Source organism: Aplysia californica, unplaced genomic scaffold (assembly GCF_000002075.1).
Source record: "Aplysia californica isolate F4 #8 unplaced genomic scaffold, AplCal3.0 scaffold00394, whole genome shotgun sequence".
Classification (NCBI taxonomy): Eukaryota; Metazoa; Mollusca; class Gastropoda; order Aplysiida; family Aplysiidae; genus Aplysia; species Aplysia californica.
In genome coordinates this window covers 474424-484423 of record NW_004797664.1, presented here as the reverse complement: position 1 = coordinate 484423, position 10000 = coordinate 474424, and the positions used below count along the sequence as shown (strand labels likewise).

The window sequence follows — 10000 nt, the reverse complement described above, 5'->3', positions numbered from 1 at the left end:
GAGTTGCGTCATTGACCAGAGAAGACTTCAAACAGTAGACTGATGAAAAATACCATTGGTTGGGCAATGCAAGACACGCCCTGGGAGACAACACTGGTACATTGGACGATAAAAGCACATCTTGGGCTGAATTTCATGCCAGCCGACAGCCACCAGAGGGTAGAGTCATCTGCCCCACGTCGCTGCTTCCACTCTTCCTGGAAAGTGCCCACACTGTGGCAATGATCAGGCATTCAATGAACGTTGTGAAGAAAGCTGTATAACACCTGAATCCTGGACAGACACCAGTGGTCACATTGGATCCGCCACTGTTTGCTTTGGCCAAGCAGATACAGTGGAAGTGGCTAGAGAGTTATGGTGAAGACCATATAGTGGTGATGTTTGGTGGTCTCCACATAGAGATGGCAGTACTGAAAACACTGGGGGGACAGGCTGCAAGGGAGTGGTTGTGTGGCAAGCACTTGTACAAGCCGAGATTGCGACAGCAAGGACAGCAGACTCATTCCTGCGAGCAACTCAAGTCTTGCGCACAAGAAAAGCACATCAAGTGACTGCAGCAGCACTGTACATCCTGCAACACCATGCCTACAACCACTAGTGTCTGGGAGAAACCAGGGGTGGAGAGGACATTCCTGCGTTTGAAGACTGATGACGCCAGAGACGAGACAACATCTCCCAGTTTCGTTACTGGGCAACTGTGCTGGAACATTAACTGTTGGTTCTAGTGTATGTGCGTTCTCTCAGGCAGGGATCATTGATGATGTACCTCGATGCTCTGACAGAGCTGGTCACCTGGTTCCACCCACTAGATCATACCCACTATGTAGGTGGATACCGTTCCACCTGAAGAACATCGCCGAACTCACTACGAAGCACCCAAACCTCAGACGTAGCCAGGAAATTCAGTAAAGCCATTTCACAGTTGAGAAAACACAGAGGGTGTTCTCTTTAATCCCGACTGACTAGGCCTATGAGCAGAATAATGCCTGCATCAAAGGAAACGGTGGCGCGGTTGGGCTAACTGACAATCCTAGTGCCCTTCGTCGCTGGATGGTTTCAAGACCAGAAATTGCTAGGGTGATCGAAGAATTTCCTGGACGGGAACCAATACTAGAGACAGCAAGCAAGCAGCAGACACACGTCATCATGATCAGACGCCAAGTGTACATGCCTCATTTGTGAAAGATGTTCGCTGTCTCGTTGGTATCATAAAGGAGTAAGCAACCCATTCGAGGAGGAGAGTCAGGATCTAGTCATATCGGACACATAGGACATCGCAGGTCCTTCTGCCGTGGAGACCGTGATGAAAGCCAAGAGGATTACCCAAGAGCAGCCCGAGGCTTTCACCAGAGAGTGTCTGTTGGACAGAACAACGGCAGTAGACGACCCCATTCCTCGTGACAAAGCTGAAGGTATTCAGCACTTCCACTCCAAGAAACAAGAGTAAATGTTAGGAACAGTTCGCTTCTGTCAAAAATTACCGTGAACTCGTCGCACGCCTGTACACTGGCTGGCAGACGAGGGGTGGACACCTTGGGGAGTTCTCTCGTCACAAGAACCAGGCATGTCCTCCTGCACTGTCTGCTGGTGGAAACCTCTTCACTTGTACTAAGAATGATCTCATCGCAGGCTTTGAAGAAATCTTTGACACCAAGACAGAGACTCCTGTCACTAGCTGTATAGTTCTTGATGGAGCAGCCATCGCCCAGATTGGCTGCATTAAACTAAAGACATTTGAAGAGTATGCTCCTAAGATCTTCATCCCAAATTAAATAGCAAGAAGACTGCGTGGGCAGTCTGGACGGTACTGCCAGAACTCACTGAGGCGCTGCTGCAGGTGTCCTCTGCACCACGTGACATACCAAACGATGCAATGTCCATCATCAAAAGGTTCGTGATCCTGTTGTATGATCGAACCAGCAAATGCACGGACAATGACACGGCCAGGAGGAAACTCTTCGCAAGGAAGAACGATGTGCAGCGGATCCTTCCAACGTAAGTAGCTTTAGAGGAACATGTCAAGAGGGGAGTGTATTGAGGTGGAAATGTGTGGGGTCAGATACTTTTGCCAGCACCAGAGCTCCCTCCACAAAACAACTAGGGCTGGTCAATGACTGGAGGACAGTACACACCATACTGGACCAGGCTACCCGAGGCAGCTCACAGCTGCAATGAGCTGGTTTCTTGCAAGTGCCATTTATGGTGTGTGAGGCTCTGCAAAAGCAAGAAGACAACCCTCTGTGTGTGTGAAGGGGACTGCACAGGACGATGAGTCCACAACATACATGTACTTGTGACCGTGTTGAACTTTTTAACATGACACTGTTTATGTACATGCATCTCCAGTACCGATATCTACCTAGCCTCAGATACCAGACATTGAAGAATGTCAGTATACACCTAGCCTCAGAAATTAGACCATGTAGCATGCAAGAATTGTACCTACGACATTTACAGACTTAAGACTTTTACACCCATTTAACATGCTTTCAAAATTGAGTCGATAGTGCCGTAAAGAACACTCAATCTATCAATCAACAAGCTTTCATATAATCATTCTTTTCAAAGTATCGTGTTCAATCTATTATTTTCCTAGATCATTTTATAAAACAGAGTGTGAAAGATAACATTACGTTGAAATTGGTGCCATTGGATGTGCATTGAATTGTGCACTGAAATAGAATTTGTGCATTTGAATTTTAGATTTGTGTCTTTGATTTAGATTTGTGCTTTAGAATTGTGCATTAGATTGTGCATTGGATTGTGAAATTGGTATCATAGGTTTCCTTGCCCCCCAAAACATACATTTAGACACCAAAATGAAGTCAATAGCAGCATTTGACCCAGAGATGATTGCAAATGTAGATTTCCAATGGCGGCCATTATGAAATCCAATATGGTGGCCCATTAGTAAAAATACGCTATGCAGATCGTTACCATTGGATTCCTTGCCCCCCAAAACATACATTTAGACACCAAAATGAAGTCAATAGCAGCATTTGACCCAGAGATAATCGTAAATGTAGATTTCAAATGGCGGCCATTTTGAAATCCAATATGGCGGCCATAAAGAGAGAAATCCGAGTGGCCCAATATCTAAAAATGTTTGCAATATATTAACTTACGTCTGTGCCAAATTTGGTGCTTGTATCACAAAATGCACAATCCTTTAAAATTTGTGGGCTAAACCGCCCCACTATAGTTAGATCTGGGCTTATCGTATATAAGAAAAAAAACAATTCGACGGCGCTTTGAATAGCGAAATTTAGAGCTGGGCTTATCGTATATATATTATATTTGTGAAAGTTCGTCACTTTGGTCGTCTAAAACTTCCAAACCACTTAACTTTCCTATTGGAAAAAATTCTACAGTGTTTCAAAAGCATTTAAAGGGTGCACAGTTATATTAAGGAGTCTGAAGTCACTGTAGTTTAATTTTCAGTTTTTCATTAGGTTACGTTTAGATCCAGTCTTTGGAAAGTCCGTCTTCTAAGACGCCATTGTGAACAGGTCAGACTTCCGTTCACATGCAGTGCGCACTGCTCCCACAATGACTTGACGATCGACTCTTATTAAATTCTTATCAGTCTTATTCTTACCACTGAAAAGAAAGAGGGGTTCCTTTGGAGGCTTTCTTAGTTCACTCATAGACACAGTAGTGTTGCATCATCCTTTCTGGTCTTGTTTTCTTCAGTCTTCCACTTCCAGACTAATCAGACGTTTGCTGGTGATGAATGTACTGTACTTGTAGAAAAAGTGTCTAGGGCTGTAAGACGTTAATCCAGAAAGAGACTAGCGATTTCACATGCTTGCACTTTTAAGAGGATCTCTTTGAATCAAAATACACTATTAGATTCTAATAAAACACTTTCCGTAATAAGAGCAGAGACACACCCACTCACATGTTAACAAACTTTGCCAACTCAAACATAGCCGCCAACAAACTCAAAAGTTTCAGTGTCACGGACTCTAGTTTCAAAAGGAGATAACTGTATGAGGCGGCATCACTGAGTCGTGAATGAAAACAAATCCTGAATTCTTATTGTATGTTCAACCGCCAAAATAATGGAAAATACATGTAGCTCATGTATTCCTAATTTGGTCAAAATGTTATTATAACTTTTAAACGTGCTTTGGGAATAATGGTCTCAAGATTTTTTTTACAGTAAATTTAGCTAAAGATGTTAATACACAAGCAAAAATCAAAGGAGCAAAGATGGCAATTTGATTTCAAATGTGGCTGTTTTTGTTTTTTTCTAGCCCTTCGCAGCCAGGAGCCGTTGTCATAATCGAGGTCACCATCTGATTATAGGACGGTAAAAAGTCGGAGAGAAAAAACAAGCACTCACCAGTCATTACACTATAAAGATTTAGTTCCCCTGATCATTGTGAGGTAGACTCGACCAATTTACTTGTTAGCTTACGTAATCAGTGCTGGTGACTGCTTATGAGAGTTGTCTGAAAAGGATGAACATGGTATTTATGCAGCAATGAAACAATTTTGAATAGTATCCCTTTGCCTCTATAGAATGGACTCTGCCAGCTTTATTGTTAAGCTTATGGCTATATAATCAGCGTATTTATGCGGCAATGAAAGTTTTGAATGCTATGCGTACCGTTCTTTGGTGATTATGAAAGTGTATTACAATTAATTAAATTAGTATGCCTGCGTCTATGGGTGAATTCGATTGCGACGTTTTTCCAAAATTGGAAATGGAAGCAGTGATGAATTGATTATGTAGATGATTCGCAACTGCCCACGAACGCACGCGCACACATACACACACACACACACACACTCACACACACACACACACACACACACACACACACACACACACACACACACACAAAGACACACACACACACAAAGACACACACACACACACACACACTCGTGAGCGCGCCCGCGAGCCGCACATACACACACACACACACACGTGCACACGTACACCAAGATCTACACGTTACGCATATGCGTGCGAACAGGTTGGCTGATGAATTGTTTAATCCCCATCCACCCCCACCCCTAATCCCCCTCTTGGTGTGGCGTGCCTCACGGGGAGCTAAACTCTCCTCTTGCGTCCCAGATCTGCGCCATCCTGGCCTTTGCTATGGGCGCCACCGTGCGTTTCGGACTGGAGTCCCTTGTGGAAGAGTACTTTGACCCGTCGGAGAAGAACCTCAAACTGTCCAGTTTGGTGGGCGTGGGTCACGAGTCTATCGTGCCCACAAAGGAAGAGCTGCCTAGTGAGGTAGGTGGGTGGGTGGTGAGGGGGTTGGGGTGGGTGGGTGGTGAAGGGGTTGGGGTGGGTGGGTGGTGAAGGGGTTGGGGTGTGGGTGGTGAAGGGGTTGGGGTGGGCTTTTTTTAAAGTCTTTTGGTTTTGTTTTGTTTTTATTGTGGTGGGGGAGGGGTGAAGTTGAGGGGGTTGTTTTGTTTCGTTTTTTCTTGTTGTTTTTTGTTGGGATTTTTTCTTCTTTTTTTTTGGGGGGGGGGCGCAGATATTGGCTGGGTATTGGCTTGTGGCGGGCTAAAGGTAAGATAGATTGGTACGATATGGAAAGGTTTGTAGGTTGTCATGTATAGCTCTTTCAACTCAAAAACATTATGTTATTTTTTACAGGTAAGTTTTGTCTGTCTGCACCGATTTTTTATGTTATTTTTTTTGCAGGTAACTTTTGCCTGCCGATTTTTTTTATGAAGGGGGTTAAAGGGTGGGGGGGGGGGGTGTTACACTCTAAAAGTCCCGATTCGGCACAACCGAAACTATGGATTTTAAGTTGTAGGCATTTTTAGCTTCTTCAGCATCTCAGATAACTATTTCATCTCATACTTTAATTTTTACTTACTTTTTACTTCCTCTGGCATCCTTAGGATGTCAAGGGGAGGTGCAGGTTTCGGTCCTGTGCCAGGTGTGTAGTGTGTGTGATAGATTTGTTACATTGGTCCTGGACCTTTTTAACCTCATCCAGCGAGTCCTTTCTTGGTCTTCCTCTTGATTTGAAACCGGATTCTCGGGTGTTGTAAGCTCTAGTCGCTTGTTGTTTCTGGGGCATTCTGGTTAGATGTCCAAACCATTTGACTCTTTGACGCTCTATGAATTTTATCACTGGTGGTATTCAAGTTCGTAGACGTAGGGTTTCGTTTCTTATGTGATTTTTTCTGGTGACGTTGGTGGTTTTGCGGAGACACCTCATTTCGCTTGCTTTGATTTTTCTTTTTTGTGCCTTGTTTAGAGACCATGTTTGGCACTGGTATGTTAAGGTTGGTATGAAGAAGCTATTGATGAGCTGGGATTCCTCTTCGGTTTGATTGTTCTTGTGACTTAGCAGGGGTGCTAGCTGGTAGGTCACTGCATTTGTCTTCATAGTTCTTGTTTCTATTTATTTGTCCATACACGCATCTTGGGTGAAGATGCTTCCCAAATATTTAAATTCCTCTACTTGTTGGAGCTGTGTGGCGTCAATAAGGATATTGAGTTTCCCAGGGTTTCTGCTGACCTTCAGAACTTCTGTTTTTGAGATGGAGATTTTCATGTCCATGTGTTTATATTCCTCATTTAGTTTTGAGGTGTATTTTTGTCATTCTTCTTCATCTGTATTTAATATACTCTGGTCATCAGCAAATAAAAGCTCGTTCTGTTCAGTGATGTTGTCATTTGCTTCTTTCGTGATCTTATCCATGTAAGTAATGAAGAGAAGCGGAGAGAGAACAAACCCGTGTCCCTCCCAGACCTGATGGGGAACCAGTCCGATAGTCCTTCTATTGATCTTACGGCACACAGGCTGCTTTTATAAAGTGCCATGATGTTCTCCATCAATTGTCCTGTAACACCATAATCCTCTAAGATTTCCCAAAGTTGACATCTATTTACCCGGTTGAACGCCTGGTCCACGAAGACAAAACATGTATTGAGGTCTTTCTCGTGTCCAATGGCTGTCTCACACAACTGTCTTAATACAAAAATAGCGTCAGTACAACCCTGGCTTTTCTGAAGCCAAAATTGGATTGACTGAATTGCGTCTCTACATTGGTCTCATTCTCATTTCCAGTATCTTGGCAAACGTTTTACCCACATGGCTGAGAAGAGATATTCCTCTGTATGTTCCACAGTCTCTTTTGTTACCTTTCTTTTTCCAAATAGGTACAATGACAGCTCGTTGCCAGTCATCGGGTGTTGTTTTTGTCGCCCAGGCCAGGTAAAATATCCTCCATAGTCAGAGTTCTCCGATATGGCCGCATAGCTTGATCTCTTCTGCTGTGATGTTATCAACGCCTGGCGCTTTGGTTGTGAGACTTTTCTTTTTAACATTTTTGGTTTCACTCTGCAGTTTAATGGTTCTGGGGTGGTTTCTTTCGATGAGAAGCTGTTTGTTGTTGTTTCTCCTTTTAGGATTCTGAATCTCTTGGAAATTGCTATTCCATCTTTCCTTAATCTTTGGCTTACTTAAAATAGGGCTTCCGTTCTCATCATTGGCTATTTCAGTTGGGCTGAATGGTTCTTCCCTCATCCTCATGCTGTTAACGCTCTTGTAAAACACTCCGGGGTCTTCTTTACATTTTGTTACCAAATACTGTCCAGGATCTGTTCTTAGCTTCTTTTACTACCCTTGTTGTTTGGCAGCGTTCCTTTCTGTTTATGGTGTAGTCTTAGGCCATAAAATCCCCCTAAAGACGTATTTCTTCCCATACCAGGCATGTTTGTCGCCATCATTTCCTCATAAAGTCAATATTTTTTTTCTTTATCGCCCGTTTTCTCGAAACGTGGTTTTTCTTTATACTTGTAAAAAATAATTCCACCATTTTTCATCCAATCTTCATGAACTTTTTACTGAATGAAAGGAAGATGTAATACTAAAACGTTTTGTAATGACTTTTTTGCAAACGCAAATTCTACCTCAGGAAAAAAAATCATTAAAAATTTTCTAGTTTGTGTAGAAAAAATTCAACAAACTGATTTGTAGATCTATTGTCAGCTAAGATGCATGCAAACAAAAAAACCTTTATTTCCATGAAAAATAAGTGCCGTATTAATTACGTAAGACATGTCAACAAATCCAATATGGCCGCTGCATCCATGGAAACAAAATTTTGTTTCTAATTCTAAAATGTGATTGCGGATATTAAGACTCTTTACTATGCTTGTTAAAAAACTGCGTTAAATTTGGTAACATTTTATCTACTAATAAGCGAGATAGCCTTCAGGTGTAGCGACCCCCCCCCCCCCCCCCCAATCTCTTGAACTGTTAAAGGTACATTTATGTAAACTTGTATCAGTGTGTCTTCATGATATGTCAAAAAACCGTTCTGTTCCGAGTATTAAGAAGTAAAAGTTTTGTCTTTGCATTTGTCATGAAATGATCTATTGAGTCAAAAAATGGGATGACTAACAGTGTGACTCGTGCCATGTTCTCATACGCTGAGCCTTAAAGGTAAAAGAGGGCGATAATTTTTTCCATTCTTTATTCTGTATGGCTACCTGCTAGTGCACAATTTTTCGGTTTGGGAAATTTTCCAGTTATCTTGTTTCAGAATGAAGCTTTGCTTATTTCAACCTGAGAAAGTAGAAAAAAACCTATAATGAACTGATCCTGAACTTGTCAGTAAATATTTATTATCTTCAACCTCTCGTGAACGCGTCGATTAAAAAAAATAATAAACCGTTCCAAGAAAAAGTACCATTTCACATCTACCTATAATGCTGAAAAAAATAATATTGCTCGAAATTAAGGATGTCTTCTATTATCTATTTGTGGTGGCCGAATTTTGTTATTCAAAAGGCTTTTTAATGGCTGCATCGATCGACATGCGGTTTTCGCCAAAAGATTCTTTAAAATATTTTCCAGAGCATGGCGCCCTTGGTTTTTTCAGTTTTGAGACAGTTTTGCTGCAAAAGCAAAATTTATTTATTTCGCCGATCGCTTTTGTGGGCCGACGCTTCTGCCTCTGTAATTTTAGAAAATCCGGAAGTGATATTTCGCGAGGCGCGTTTTGTTTTGAGGGTACAGATCTAGACCTTATAATTGTTTGCATCTCTCAAGATGTATTGCCCCATTCCGTTTGAGTGTAAATATAGTAGGCCAATTACTTTTAGTTGATATTAAACCCGGCCTAGACGATCAGAGAACGGTTAGTATAAGAACGTATAGGCACCGCCGATCATTCCTTTCATCGGAAGGGGGCCCAGCTAGTAATATATATTATTTAAAATCTCAAGGCTCAAAATAAATGGAGTCAAACGTAATTCACAAAACCTATGTTGCATTTTTGTTTAACGAGCTGTAAATGAGAGGAGGAGGATGAGGAGCATGGGAGGGCCATTCTTGGAGAGGAAAAGAGGAGAGAATGAGGAGGTGGAGAGAAAGAGGCTGAGAACAAATTGGGAGGAAAAAGAGACATAGAAGACAGGAGCTTTGAGGAGAAGAGGCAGTCTAAAAATTGAAGGAGCAGAAGGACAATCACTTTAGACTCAGTTTAAAAAACGTGTATACAGAACACAGTCGCTGGTGACAGGCGTGAACTCACGCACCCTTCTGCCATTAAGTATAACTTCTCACTAGAGTGAGCGAAATCGATCTTATGAGAGGTCAGTTTGGTGGGGGATTGATGGGCGCTTTGATGTGGTTTGCTCCTTTTTTTCCAATCTGCCATCCTTATCTCCCCTCATTTCCTTTGTATGTTACACTTTTAACGGTCGGCACTTATACGACCTATGTGTGTTGCAAGTGCTGTAATACTCGTTCTAAGTTAGAGATTTCAGTATACACACGACGAGCTGGCGGACTAAAAGTGTGAGGCTCGTTTGTTTCTCTTTCTGTTTTTCTGTTTTTCTTTTTTTCTTGAGCAAAGAGAAGCACATGGACATAATTCAATGAAAGGTCATTTCGCAAATGGATAAAAAGCAAGACAGACGGACAGAAACAAATGGACTCGAAGAAAAGGAAAAGAACTGCTAAACATCCAGCTTAACCACCGTGTCAGTTTTAGGCGAGAAAATGAG

The 10000-nt window shown here is 42.2% G+C and overlaps 1 protein-coding gene across 1 annotated transcript in view; it reads left to right on the top strand.

Moving 5' to 3' along the window:
• The window catches only part of LOC101857966 (tetraspanin-18), a gene marked incomplete in the record, with an annotated part of 27593 nt that overhangs the window by 3737 nt on the left and 13856 nt on the right, over positions 1–10000 (top strand). The window contains 1 exon segment of the mRNA XM_013085661.1: positions 5090–5254. Coding sequence (XP_012941115.1) covers positions 5090–5254 — 165 coding nt within the window.